Source organism: Schistocerca nitens, chromosome 10 (assembly GCF_023898315.1).
Source record: "Schistocerca nitens isolate TAMUIC-IGC-003100 chromosome 10, iqSchNite1.1, whole genome shotgun sequence".
In the NCBI taxonomy this organism is placed as follows: domain Eukaryota; kingdom Metazoa; phylum Arthropoda; class Insecta; order Orthoptera; family Acrididae; genus Schistocerca; species Schistocerca nitens.
In genome coordinates this window covers 27,395,706-27,409,710 of record NC_064623.1, presented here as the reverse complement: position 1 = coordinate 27,409,710, position 14,005 = coordinate 27,395,706, and the positions used below count along the sequence as shown (strand labels likewise).

The 14,005-nt window shown below is 39.1% G+C and overlaps 1 protein-coding gene across 6 annotated transcripts in view; it reads right to left on the bottom strand.

Annotated features, from left to right (window-relative positions):
- LOC126210295 (kinesin light chain) overlaps positions 1-14,005 on the bottom strand; it is a 424,978-nt gene that overhangs the window by 24,190 nt on the left and 386,783 nt on the right. The window contains exon 12 of one of the 6 annotated variants that reach the window (XM_049939491.1): positions 1,153-3,821. The exons of the other annotated variants lie outside the window; for them this stretch is intronic. Within the exon in view, the coding sequence (XP_049795448.1) occupies positions 3,708-3,821 (114 nt within the window). The 3' untranslated portion in view covers positions 1,153-3,707. Of the gene's footprint in view, positions 1-1,152; positions 3,822-14,005 lie in introns of those variants that run through there. 6 annotated transcript variants of the gene reach the window in all.

The window sequence follows — 14,005 nt, the reverse complement described above, 5'->3', positions numbered from 1 at the left end:
ACTGCCTAATGGGCAGAAACAGCGAAAAAGTGTAACAAAGTGCTGTATAATGATTAGCAGGAATGATTTTATTTTCTGAAAGTGAGGCAACAAAATAAACAGATAATAGAGAACCGTAGACTCTTGCAACTCTCACTGAGGAGTACATTTCTGAACCTACAACTCTTGCGATGTCTAATTGTTGTCTCTGCACTAATTCACACAATGAATACTATTTGAAAGAAAGATGTCAAATAGACTATTCTCTCATTAAGAACTGTTGTCAAACATTTTAAATGCTGATAATATTATTCATCTGACAGTTGTGAAATGATAGGTTTATATTGGAACTCTGAAAAAAAATTTCAAATAAGGGTAAACGTAACTGTCCCCTACCCTTGCAGCTGTGGACAGTGGGTGAGAGGTGAAATGGTTGGGGGTGCGGTGTGGGGGTGGGGGAGATAACGTACAACGGTATTGGTACAACTGAGCAACACATCTAATGAAATAAATAAAAAGTCACCTAAGCAAAAAGGTTTACATAGATGCCGGGCAAGGTCAAATACACACAATTTGCCCCATCTCGAAGGAACTCGACCAGTTAAGACAAAAAGGAATGTACGACAAAAGACAAATATTGCAAATAAATATGAATGTGCTACAGGAAGACAGAAAATTTCATCAAATGATGATGCCTTCACCAAGAACCTTGCTACAAAATTATACCACTTGCAGCTTTTTCTCTTTGATCAAAACTGAAACTCGTTTTATATAAATGAGAGTGACAATCGCACTCCTGCAGTCGACTGGTGTGTGGCAGGTACAAACACACAAAATCACAGAGATGTTAGTAGAATGTGCACTAACACAGCTGCAGGCGAGTTGTTCATTGTGTATGTGAGGGTATTTACACTGTAAAACCAGACAATGGAAACTCCAGATAGGAAAAAGACAGATCGCTACTCGACATAAAGAAGACATGTCAAGTTGCAGACAGGCAGAATTACAAGACACTGACTGGCATTCCGACCTGAGTTGCTGGAGTTGAAGGTCATGTGTGCGCGAGGTGTGCTTGCTTGCTTGTGCTCTCTCTCTCTCTCTCTCTCTCTCTCTCTCTCTCTCTCTCTCTCTCTCTCTCTCCCCCCCCCCCCTCCCTCCACCCCCCCCACACACCCCCGTTTACTGACAAAGGCTGTGGCCAAGAGCTGCATATGAGTGTCTTTTGTTTATTCTGAAACATGAAGTTGCAGCTAGAAAGCTAGTAAAAAGTCAGCGCTGCTGTCTGTGTGTGCCACTTGTCAATATACTATGGGTGAGTGGTTGCCTTTTGTATCTCTTGTTAATTATTTCCATCCTGGTACTTCCAAAATTTGGATTTCACTGAAATGGTACAAAAAAAAATTAAAACAAGTGCTGCTGAACTACCTCAACCAACAAGAGTTTTTCATTGAATTTCAAAGCATTCACACTACGTGATCTGAGGAGATGCCCAATACTTTTGTCAAACTCACTATCAGATTGCAGCACCAATTTGGAAATTTTAGATGGCTTTGCAACACAGTTACTTTTATTCTACCAGTCCAAAACTTCTAGGTTGGAAATATCCAAGGTAAGATTAATGTTTTAAAAACTTTTGCACAAATGCAATGGAAATGCCACACGGAATACACAATGGAAATTAGTGTACAGCACAGTTGGCCGGGATGCCACCAGGCGCAGGTCTTATTGCAGTCGACGCCACATCGGGCGACTTGCGTGCCGGTGATGAGGACGAAATGATGACGAGGACAACACAGGACACACAATCCACGAGCAGAGAAAATCTCCAAACCTGGCCGGGAATCGAATCCGGGCCCGCTTGCACGGGAGGCGAGCACATTACCATCCAGCTAAGCAGGCGGACTGAATATACAGTGACATTTCTGAAAGAATTTATGCTTCAAGCAAGTTGTCAGCCTGCAGTTTTTTCTAGTATTTGTAATAACAGCGTTTTGAAGAGTGGGCTACAGACAGCTGAATAAACACAAATGAAATGGAGACAGCAAAGTATCTGTTGGAAATCATATTACCTAAAAATTAGTGATCAAATAGTGCACGCTTTTCAGTGAGTCACCTACAAACACAATTCGAAGAATTCAGTACAACAGCAGACACAAAGGGAATCAACTGTATAGAAGTGACACTGGACTGCTCTGGTGTATCACAAAAACCGGCTTAAGGATATTGTGCTACAACTGTGACATGAGATTCAATCACCAATAGCAAATAAAACCACTTTTCTTGGAATAGTATCTCAGATAGTACTCTCTGGACACTAAAGGTGATGGGTAAGACTAACCCAAGTGTTGAAATTACATTAATGCACCAGGAGACTTGTCAATATGTTTGTGTAGATCACATTACAAAGCAATGCACGAATACTGAGCTATATGAAGTATTTTTGTTCACTTAGTTAAATACAACTGACAGAAAATAAAAGTAAAAAATTCCACACTGTTGGCAAACTACTTACGGACAGGATGATCAAATTTTTTAAAGTTATATGCCTGCTATAAATTCATATACATTTTACATAATTTGTAATTATGCCCCACAGGTGTAATGGGTGCTAAAATTAAAATTCGTAATCCATTACACTTCACAGTATCATTGTTCACATGTTCGAACAGTTTTTCTTTGACTGACATACTTCAACGTCAGCTGGTCTCATTTGCTAAGTGTTTACCTACACAGAGCTGAGACGCATTTTTATTAAATAATGTCACTATGGACAATAGTACCCAGGGAAAGATTATTAGGGGCCACCGAGTGCCATCTGGAAGGAAGATCTCCAATAGCCTTTGAAGGAGCACAACTGCTGGTGCACTACCTGCGAGGCACAGGAAAAGGGAGTTCTAATTTGACGGGTCTGCAGAAGAGTGTGCTAGCCTGAGAGCATAATTCTGAGTTACTGGTTAAAGTCATAGCCTATATGAAGTACAACAAGGTAAAACAATTTGAATACAAGAAATTCTTTCTAATAGTACAATGGGAACTAATTTTTCCTTTAGTGTGGAGCATCTGAAAAGCAGACATCACGAAAAGGGTAATCCTTGCTAAATTGAGGGTTAGCACTGTCTTCCACTGCCCCTTCAATTAAAACTTAATTTACTGCAACACAGGAAGGCTGGGCAGAAAGAATAGTGGAATACTTTTGTCTTAGAAAGAAACCAAATGGACAAAATAGGTTTTGGAGAAAATCTGGAAACTTTATCTGGACTTTTAAGATAACTGGGCGAACAATTATTATCCGTATAGCAAATACCACATGCAGCTGTTTCTGTTATAATGCACCACAAAATATGTGCAAAGTAAATGGAATTTCTTTAAGCGGTCAGCAATTTAACTATTTTCAACACTGTAGTAAAGTACATAAGTAATGAAGAGGGAATATCTCACAAACTGTTTACACCCACACCCCTAGTTATCGAGTTTGCACCATTTGTTACATTTCTTCATTTACAGAATACAATAAAATCATCAGCTTTAGAAGTAAAACAGGAAAGTAAATCAATAAAATCTAGAAAAACCAGCACTTAATAGCCACTTTTAGCATCCTACACGGTTTCACGTCAATAACTTACAGCTACATTAATTACAATTAAAGTTCACTTTACGGACACAACTGGAAGGAACTTTTCCAGTCATTTCTTAAGTGTTACGCCAAATGCACAGACTTTCCCATTTGTTCACGAAGTGTGCAGTCCGAGAGCGTTCAAGAGTTTGGTCTTTAACCCTCCCTGTCGGGCGTCGGACTGCCCGCCTTCCTGTGTTCTCTGTACAATACCAATGGGTGCAGCCGTCTGTACACACACACAACACAAATAAACTAAGTTTCATCTCTTCTTTCATCACGTGTAGAGCATGGGTGGTGAAATTTTCGTGTATATTGGGTGACATTAAGCAGCAATTTAAAACAGAGAACAGGAGAAAGAAGGAAAAATATAGTTATAAAATAACATTAAAAATGCAAAAGCAGTGGCTAGTTGATTTAGCTTCCCAATCAAAATAGTTACCAAATTAAGTACGTGAACAATTTGCAATGGCAGATTACAGCTTAGAAATCTTTTCTGCTCTGGCTGCAGTATAATGCAGTTCTTTAGAGGTATTATAAAATGTGGAAACATTTGCTACACACTCTATGTGACACTCCATTTGGAGCTTTTCCAATTTAACATCAACTGGCTACTGCTTCAGTAACTATGCTACAGAAACAGTGTCTGCAAATGTGAAAGGAACAAAGCCGTCACATAGACACACTTTACCAGATACCGTTAGAGGAAAAGTGGAGCCGATACAAGAGTAGAGAAGAGAGCTGGTAAAGGTGACACACAAACAGTTACAGGGACGTGTAGTTTCCAAGGTTACTGTCGGTTATTTCCACAAGCAGTTATACCTTTTGCATGACAGGTCTCTCTTCTCCCTTGTTATTTTGAAATAGTAGTCTATAATCTTCACAACAAAACAATAATTTTAGAATTATAGTAATAGCATATTTGATAAACTCATTGTTGTCTTTTCCCAGAAGCAACATCTTTTAAGGTCTAACCCACAGGAGAAAGTTAAGCAAATCATTTTTCACAACTATTAAAAACAAACATACACAAGATATATGAACAGTTTTAGAGTTCCGATGTTATAAAAAGAAAAAAGACATTTACCCTTTAAGACCCTCTGGCTACAATTGTGTACATTAGCTTTTACTGTGTCTTCGCTCCAACGAAGTATTTTTTTTTCCTTGATGTAAAAAGTACACATTTGTGAACGTTCAACCTTTCTATCACTGGTGCCAACTGCTGGGCACTACGAAACTATCAGCAAGGCAATGTAGCAGTAAGCAGCAGCTCATGACCACATAAATACAGGGACGTCGTCGGTTCACAATATTCCACTGTGTAATTGAAAAATTGTTATTGTTATTGTCATTCTGCACGATAATTGCCGAATGATCATTTTACTATTTATGGCAATATACACACACAGAATATTTCATAATTAGTTATTTTAGTTGATAAAATGAAACCAAGTCTACAAAGTATATTTTGAAAACAGGTATGTATTTTTGTTCAACTCCCGCGTACAAGTCTGACCCTCCCGCGTACAAGTCTGACCCTCCCGCGTACAAGTCTGACCCTCCCGCGTACAAGTCTCTCATGTACAAGTCTTTAAAATCACCTAAGAGAATTACCACAAGGAAAAATTTGCCATCCTCCAGAAAAAATAGGTCTGAAAGTGTGTTGGTGGGAGGGAAATGCTAGTGCTGCCTCTGGAAGCATGTAGGGGCAGGGTGGAGACAGGATAGTGTGCTGCTAGAAGCACTACTGGGAGGGGAGACAGGCAGCAAACACAAGGGCTTTTCTCTCCCCCCCACCCCCACCCCCCAATCTCAAGCACAGCCTCCCAATACTCCTATAGGCAGCACCAGCACCTCCCCCCCCCCCCTGCTATACCTCCCCCTCTCCATCCCACACCTCTTCTATGCCTCCACTACCCAGCCTAGTAAAGATTCTCGCTCATCTCAGATGCAGTCGTGTCTCGGCTCCCACGAGACAGCACTGATCCTTTGTGAATACGTGCATGTGCGTGCTCACTTTGTTATGCCTACGACGAAGAACTTAGTTTGTTACTTTGTAACAGCTAGCAGTATTTCTTCGTGTGCCTGTCTGCCGCTTAACACCTCTTCTGTTTTGTGAGTAGCAATCTCTTCCTTTTCATCTTATTGTTATCCCATCCCACATTTTCCATTATTTGACATTACTGCTTTTCAAAAATCTGACAGACTTATTATCCGTCACCCTAAAATGTGTTTGCCCTTGGGCTTTACTCTTGTGACACCAGAAATGGAAAACACTAGAAGTGCGTTAATACGTAGCAAATAAGACATCGAAATGTGGAACTACACAAATCAGAATCAAAGGCTTGGGTCATTATAAAGAGCCATCAGTGCCAGTAAAATTTTACTCCTAAATGAGACAAAATAAAAAAACTATATTTAGTCCTTAATTAATTTTGTCACTGGTCATCTTGTTTACTTTAACCTAATCGCTTAAACAGGAGCAAATGACTGACAGCAAGTGACTGGCTAATTAGCTGAAAGAAAGAAAATGTCCCTGGCCATCAGCAGGGAATGACACGCATCACACTATCTCGAGCTCTGTGTGCCGACAGCTCTGGACCATCTTCTCTGGATGAGGATTTAGCAGGTGTGTTTATTTAGGTATAAACTTTCATGGGTAATTGGCAGTCACAAAAACCGAGCTTCACAAAAGACTATCTACTGTAGTGACACTTACAACTTCATTCGACAACTACCTCAATACTGCTCGTACTGTCTTCTTACCGAGGCCTCACTACATACGAAATGTACCCCGAGTTGAAGAGGTTTCAGGAAGAGCACACTCTCACTGTCTTACCAGACAGAACTGATATGGGAAATAGGGAAGATACAAAGAGAACAGTGTTTCGTCACACATTCGTTTGGACGACACCACGGAGATGATGCAGTGGCAGGTGCTACAAGAGAGGCATTGTGCATTGTGATGTGATTTACTGTTAAAAAATCTTGAGGGCATTTGTTCTCTGAAGAATTCAACCAATACACTTCATTAAAACCCACGAGGGAAAAATTAGAGAGATTCAAGCTCACATTAAGACTTACCAACAATTATTCTTGTGCACTAATTGCAGGAAACAGGAAACGGGGGAGGCAGGAAGGGGAGTGACAGTAATACAGAGCATCATCTGCTACACACCAGAGTACTATAGTAGATGTACCAGCAAATTTCTCCTGAAATAATTGTGTATGGACATTTTTAATGGCAAATATCTACGACACAGTTAAAATAAAGAAATTTATTTATTTCACACGAGCAACATAATGACAGCTCTCATACTTTGAGTGTGTTGTTCTCCGGTACGAAACATCAATTTTGTATATCGAGATATAACTTCTGATTCGTCATTTATTGTATTATTCAAAAAGATGAAGTTCGTAATTTTACCTCTGTTAGAACTTATTTTGCACAAACAACCCTGAACAAAAATATTCAACCATTTTGTTTTAATGAGAGACATTCAGGGAATGATCAACTTCCACAGCCTTCAGTTGTAATCGATTATTAATTTACTGACGTAGCTAACTGTGCGAGAAAGAAAGAAATCTACGTATTTTCAAATATGCTATTACTATTCCAGGCATACAGACAAGCATTTTGAGCACCACAACATGCAAAGTTCACAAACACTCAACGTCTACTTTAATGTGAAGTGCAAACGGACAGCAGTAATAGCAGCAGCGTCAGTTATGAGAAGATGTGTACCAATATTAAAAAACAGACATTACTGGTGTGCTACATATGCTTATGCTAGCAAAATGATAGAAAAATTATGTAAATCTGGTACGTAAGCTGAGCATGTAAGAATCTTAATGTACCAAAGAGGATTTCACTTACCAGTAAGAAAAGCCCTTTTCCTAGACTGTCTTCTTACCGAGGCCTCACTACATACAAAATGTACCCAACTTGAAGAGATTTCAGAAAGAGCACTCTCTCACTGTCTCACCAATGAATGAAATGAACAGAGAACTACCAGCTATTTAGTTCTGTTTACCTCAATCTACAGCACAATGACATTTACAACAATACTGTCACTGGTAAAGTTTATTCATTTCTGAACACTACACCACCATAATTTGTTTTATTTGCAATTTTTTTTTGTGTGTGTGTGTGTGTGTGTGTGTGTGTGTGTGTGTGTGTGTGTGTGTGTGTGTGTGTGTTTTAACTCATTTTAAACATCAAAGCTGCTGTCTTATGAGCACACACAGAATAAGTCCATATGTTAACAATGACATTCAACACACACAAAACATTAGCAAAGACAATTCATAACAAAAAATGACTGAAAAAACACACGCAAACAACCTCAGTAATTAGCATTTACATCTTAAAGGAAAATTGTGTCTCCAGTCACATAATAGACTGTTAAGTATATTCATCATAAATGACAAAGCAACACCTTTATTCACTGAAGGAAATGAATGTACTTTTGAGAGGGGGAAAACAGGACTGAGAAATTAGCTCGTGCTCAAAAATTATACAATCCAACATATTGTATGTATTTTGAGCAAATCAAACATGAAAATATGTTTCTCTGCCACATGTGAGATCAATTCTCCTTTTTGTATTTAAAATAAGAAAGACAAAGGACATGGCAGCAACAACAACACTATGGCCAGAAATCTATTCATTGCAGAGTACATTTGTCAGCAGCACTTTTTGTAACTGGTTCATGTTTTACAACTTATCTCAACGTTATCAAAAAATACGTGCAATCACTGCTCAGAATCATTTCAACACTCTGTACTCTTAAGGTTTAAAAACTTTTTATGTCAGATGGGAAAGCACTTACATGCAGTTATACTTCCCAATGGCTAATAACACCTGACTATCATGTTTCACTTTTAGCCTTAACAGTGTAGTAACTATCTTCACTCTACAGTCTCCAAAACACAAGTAAAGCAAAAAATATAAAAATTGTATCTCAGGCATCCACAATTACTAATATTTTATAAAATATTCTTATATTCTTAACACTGAAGGACATCAAAAACAAACCACCTCCTGTCCTCAAAATAAGCTAATAAATGGGAATATTGGTTATGAACACCACCGCAGTTAGTATTAGAACAGTGAACATCAGCTTTTGTTGACCAAAATTCTGAATGACAGTACACTCATTTAAGCAAGAATTTATGAGGTCTATAACTATGCTTCCACCATTTTGCAATCTATAGCAGTAGCAACAAGTGGTAGGTTGTAAGTCTCAGACAATAAGCTGAGGAATTTGCTATCATAATGCCATAAATATATTACTCAATTTGTGATTGTATCAAAGTTATTCTTGACTGAATACGTCAACTTACAAGCCCAATCATCATTTGTGAGAGGTTTTAATTTTCTGCTTTAACATGAAGAAATCTGAGGATAAGTCTTATAAAACACTGGGTAGGACCAATAGTGATCCAACTACAAGATGATGAACATACAGGAAATGATTTCAACACTTAAAGAATGATGATTTTGATGTCAAACACCAGCACGGTAGTGGAAGAGAAGGTATTTGCGAAGCTACTGAAACCGATGGAAATGATCATAGAAAACTGTTGTCTAAAGTAATTGACTAATTTCATCTGAGCACTGAAACAGAAATGACCACAATACAGTGACAAGACCCGAAAAGGTGATTTTTGCAGCATGACAATGCTCCTGCCCGTGTTGCAAAACCCATCATAATGTACTTCGAAATGCTGAAGTGGAAGTCCTACACCAAACCAAACCCACTTTATTCTCCAGATGTTGGTTCCTCTGACTACCAACTTGTTTAATCAATGGCACACAGCCTGGCTTACCCGCACTTCGTCACATGACCAAGTGCAAAATTTGATCGATTAATGGATCTCCTCAAAAGATGCCCAATATTCCAGCTGCAGGATTCATATGCTGCCTAAAAGATGGGAGAAAGTAGTGGCCCACAATGGCCATACTTCGAATCTTAAAGTTTTGTAAGTTTTTGTCAACACAGCCTCAAACTTTTAAGCAAAACTGCAGAAGCACAGTCACAGACCTAAGAGGTTTCTTTTTATTACTAGGAGAAATGAACCGAGTGCATGAGAAACTCGAGATGAATAATTTCCATTTAAACTATACAGCAGAGAAACTAGACGCTTCTGTGAAGCCAATCTCCCATTTCAGAATGCTTTGGCTGATACTGCCAACCAAATAATATTTTTTTCACTGTGGCAAACATAGCCATGTTACTTTAAAGGCACTGTATCTTAAGGTAATGAGTTTAACACTATGTGACAAAGCAAGCTGGGATAATTTTACTTCCCATCTTGTTTTGCCATCTGCCTACTTAAATTATTATTTTTTTTTTAAATTTCAACTAATTACCATTAACATATGTGAATATAATCGGTATTCTCATAATACAGAAATGTTGACCCTCAGTTTTAAATAATATAAAACCAGATCTAATTTTGTGCTTAGTTTCATGTAAGTAATTGATTTTCTAATTTATTTCGACTATTTCTAGTTAGTATCTTTCATTATAGGGTTAAATCAGTAATTGTTTCATAACTCAAATTCTATTGTTGACATATATGTCGTCGTCGTCGTCGTCGTCGTCGTCGTCTTCTTCAGTCCTGAGATTGGTTTGATGCAGCTCTCCATGCTAATCTATCCTGTGCAAGCTTCTTCATCTCCCAGTACCTACTGCAGCCTACATCCTTCTGAATCTGCATAGTGTCTTCATCTCTTGGTCTCCCTCTACGATTTTTACCACCACGCTGCCCTCCAATACTAAATTGGTGATCCCTTGATGCCTCAGAACATGTCCTACCAACCGGTCCCTTCTTCTAGTCAAGTTGTGCCACAAACTTCTCTTCTCTCCAATTCTATTCAATACCTCCTCATTAGTTACGTGATCTACCCACCTAATCTTCAACATTCTTTTGTAGCACCACATTTCGAAAGCTTCTATTCTCTTCTTGTCAAAACTATTTATTGTCCATGTTTCACTTCCATACATGGCTACACTCCATACAAATACTTTCAGAAACGACTTCCTGACACTTAAATCTATCATCGATGTTAACAAAATTCTCTTCTTCAGAAACTCTTTCCTTGCCATTGCCAGTCTACATTTTTTACTCTATCCACTTCGACCATCAGCAGTTATTTTGCTCCCCAAATAGCAAAACTACTTTAAGTGTCTCATTTCCTAATCTAATACCCTCAGCATCACCCGACTTAGTTCGACTACATTCCATTATCCTCGTTTTGCTTTTCTTGATGTTCATCTTATATCCTCCTTTCAAGACGCTATCCATTCCGTTCAACTGCTCTTCCAAGTCCTTTGCTGTCTCTGACAGTATTACAATGTCATCTGCAAACCTCAACGTTTTTATTTCTTCTCCCTGGATTTTAATACCTACTCGAAATTTTTCTTTTGTTTCCTTCACTGCTTGCTCAATATACAGATTGAATAACATCGGGGACACGCTACAACCCTGTCTCACTCCTTTCCCAACCACTGCTTCCCTTTCATGCCCCTCGACTCTTATAACTGCCATCTGGTTTCTGTACAAATTGTAAATAGCCTTTCGCTCCCTGTATTTTACCCCTGCCACCTTTAGAATTTTAAAGAGAGTATTCCAGTTAACATTGTCAAAAGCTTTCTCTAAGTCTACAAATGCTAGAAACGTAGGTTTGCCTTTCCTTAATCTTTTTTCTAAGATAAGTCGTAAGGTCAGTATTGCCTCACGTGTTCCAACATTTCTACGGAATCCAAACTGATCTTCCCCGAGGCCGGCTTCTACAAGTTTTTCCATTCGTCCATAAAGAATTCGTGTTAGTATTTGGCAGCTGTGACTTATTGAACTGATAGGTCAGTAATTTTCACATTTGTCAACACCTGCTTTCTTTGGGATTAGAATTATTATATTCTTCTTGAAGTCTGAGGGAATTTTGCCTGTCTCTTACATCTTGCTCACCAGATGGTAGAGTTTTGTCAGGACTGGCTCTCCCAAGGCTGTCAGTAGTTCTAATGGAATGTTGTCTACTCCCGGGGCCTTGTTTCGACTCATGCCTTTCAGTGCTCTGTCAAACTCTTCACGCAGTATGGTATCTGCCATTTCATTTTCACCTACATCCTCTTCCATTTCCATAATACTGTCCTCAAGTAAATCGCCCTTGTATGACCCCTCTATACACTCCTTCCACCTTTCTGCTTTCCCCTCTTTGCTTAGAACTGGGTTTCCATCTGAGCTCTTGATACTCACACAAGTGGCTCTCTTTTCTCCAAAGGTCTTTTTAATTTTCCTGTAGGCAGTATCTATCTTACCCCTAGTGAGATAGGCCTCTACATCCTTACATTTGTCCTCTAGCCATCCCTGCTTAGCCGTTTTGCACTTCCTGTCGATCTCATTTTTGAGACGTTTGTATTCCCTTTTGCCTGCTTCATTTACTGCGTTTTTATATTTTCTCCTTTCATCAATTAAATGCAATATTTCTTCTGTTACCCAAGGATTTCTACTAGCCCTCATCTTTTTACCTACATGATCCTCTGCTGCCTTCACTACTTCATTCCTCAGAGCTACCCATTCGTCTTCTACTGTATTTCTTTCCCCCATTCCTGCCAATTGTTCCCTTATGCTGTCCCTGAAACTCTGTACAACCTCTGGTTTAGTCAGTTTATCCAGGTCCCATCTCCTTAAATTCCCACCTTTTTTCAATTTCTTCAGTTGAAATCTACAGTTCATAACCAATAGATTGTGGTCAGAGTCCACATCTGCCCCTGGAAATGTCCTACAATTTAAAACCTGGTTCCTAAATCTCTGTCTTACCATTATATAATCTATCTGATACCTTTTAGTATCTCGAGGATTCTTCCATGTATACAACCTTCTTTTATGAATCTTGAACCAAGTGTTAGCTATGATTAAGTTATGCTCTGTGCAAAATTCTACCAGACGGCTTCCTCTTTCATTTCTTAACCCCAATCCATATTCACATGTATGTTTCCTTCTCTCCCTTTTCCTACTCTCTAATTCCAGTTACCCATGACTATTAAATTTTTGTCTCCCTTCACTATCTGAATAATTTCTTTTATTTTATCATACATTTTTTCAATTTCTTCATCATGTGCAGAGCTAGTTGGCATATAAACTTGTACTACTGTAGTAGGCATGGGCTTCGTGTCTATCTAGGCCACAATAAGGCGTTCACTATGCTGTTTGTAGTAGCTTACCCGCACTCCTATTTTTTTGGCTCGGAGCACTATGGGAATTAACATCTATGGTCATCAGTCCCCTAGAACTTAGAACTACTTAAACCTAACTAACCTAAGGACAGCACACAACACCCAGTCATCACGAGTCAGAGAAAATCCCTGACCCCGCCGGGAAACGAATCCGGGAAACGAACCCGGGAACCCGGGCGTGGGAAGCGAGAACGCTACCACACGACCACGAGCTGCGGACTCCTACTTTTTTATTCATTATTAAACCTACTCCTGCATTACCCCTATTTGATTTTGTATTTACAACCCTGTATTCACCTGACCAGAAGTCTTGTTCCTCCTGCCACCGAACTTCACTAATTCCCACTATATCTAACTTCAACCTAACCATTTCCCTTTTTAAATTTTCTAACCTACCTGCCCGATTAAGGGATCTGACATTCCACGCTCCGATCCGTAGAATGCCAGTTTTCTTTCTCCTGATAACGACGTCCTCTTGAGTAGTCCCCGACCGGAGATCCGAATGGGGGACTATTTTACCTCCGGAATATTTTACCCAAGAGGACGCCATCATCATCTAACCATACAGTAAAGCTGCATGCCCTCGGGAAAAATTACAGCTGTAGTTTCCCCTTGCTTTCAGCCGTTCGCAGTACCAGCACAGCAAGGCCGTTTTGGTTATTGTTACAAGGCCAGATCAGTCAATCATCCAGACTGTTGCCCCTGCAATTACTGACAAGGCTGCTGCCCCTCTTCAGGAACCACACGTTTGTCTGGCCTCTCAACATATACCCCTCCGTTGTGGTTGCACCTACGGTAAGGCTATCTGTATCGTTGAGGCACGCAAGCCTACCCACCAACGGCAAGGTCCATGGTTCATGGGGGGGTTGACACATAAATATAAATTCTGTACTAATTATAAACATTTGGAGGAACAAACAGCAGTAATCTTTAGGTATCTATTTGGCTCTATTCGAAAACATGTTAGCAAAGACAGCTCTTCATTAATTCCAAAGTAATTAACAATTTTGTCAAATGTATTGTTTACTTGACAATGTATGTTAATTTCATCACTTAAACAAATAATTCGGCCTAAACCTTATAGTAGTAGAAATGTTTGAAAGGACAGAATTTTTCGATGTATTCAGTTGATTTAATGAGTCAAGTTTTAATTGTAATTTCTGTAAAT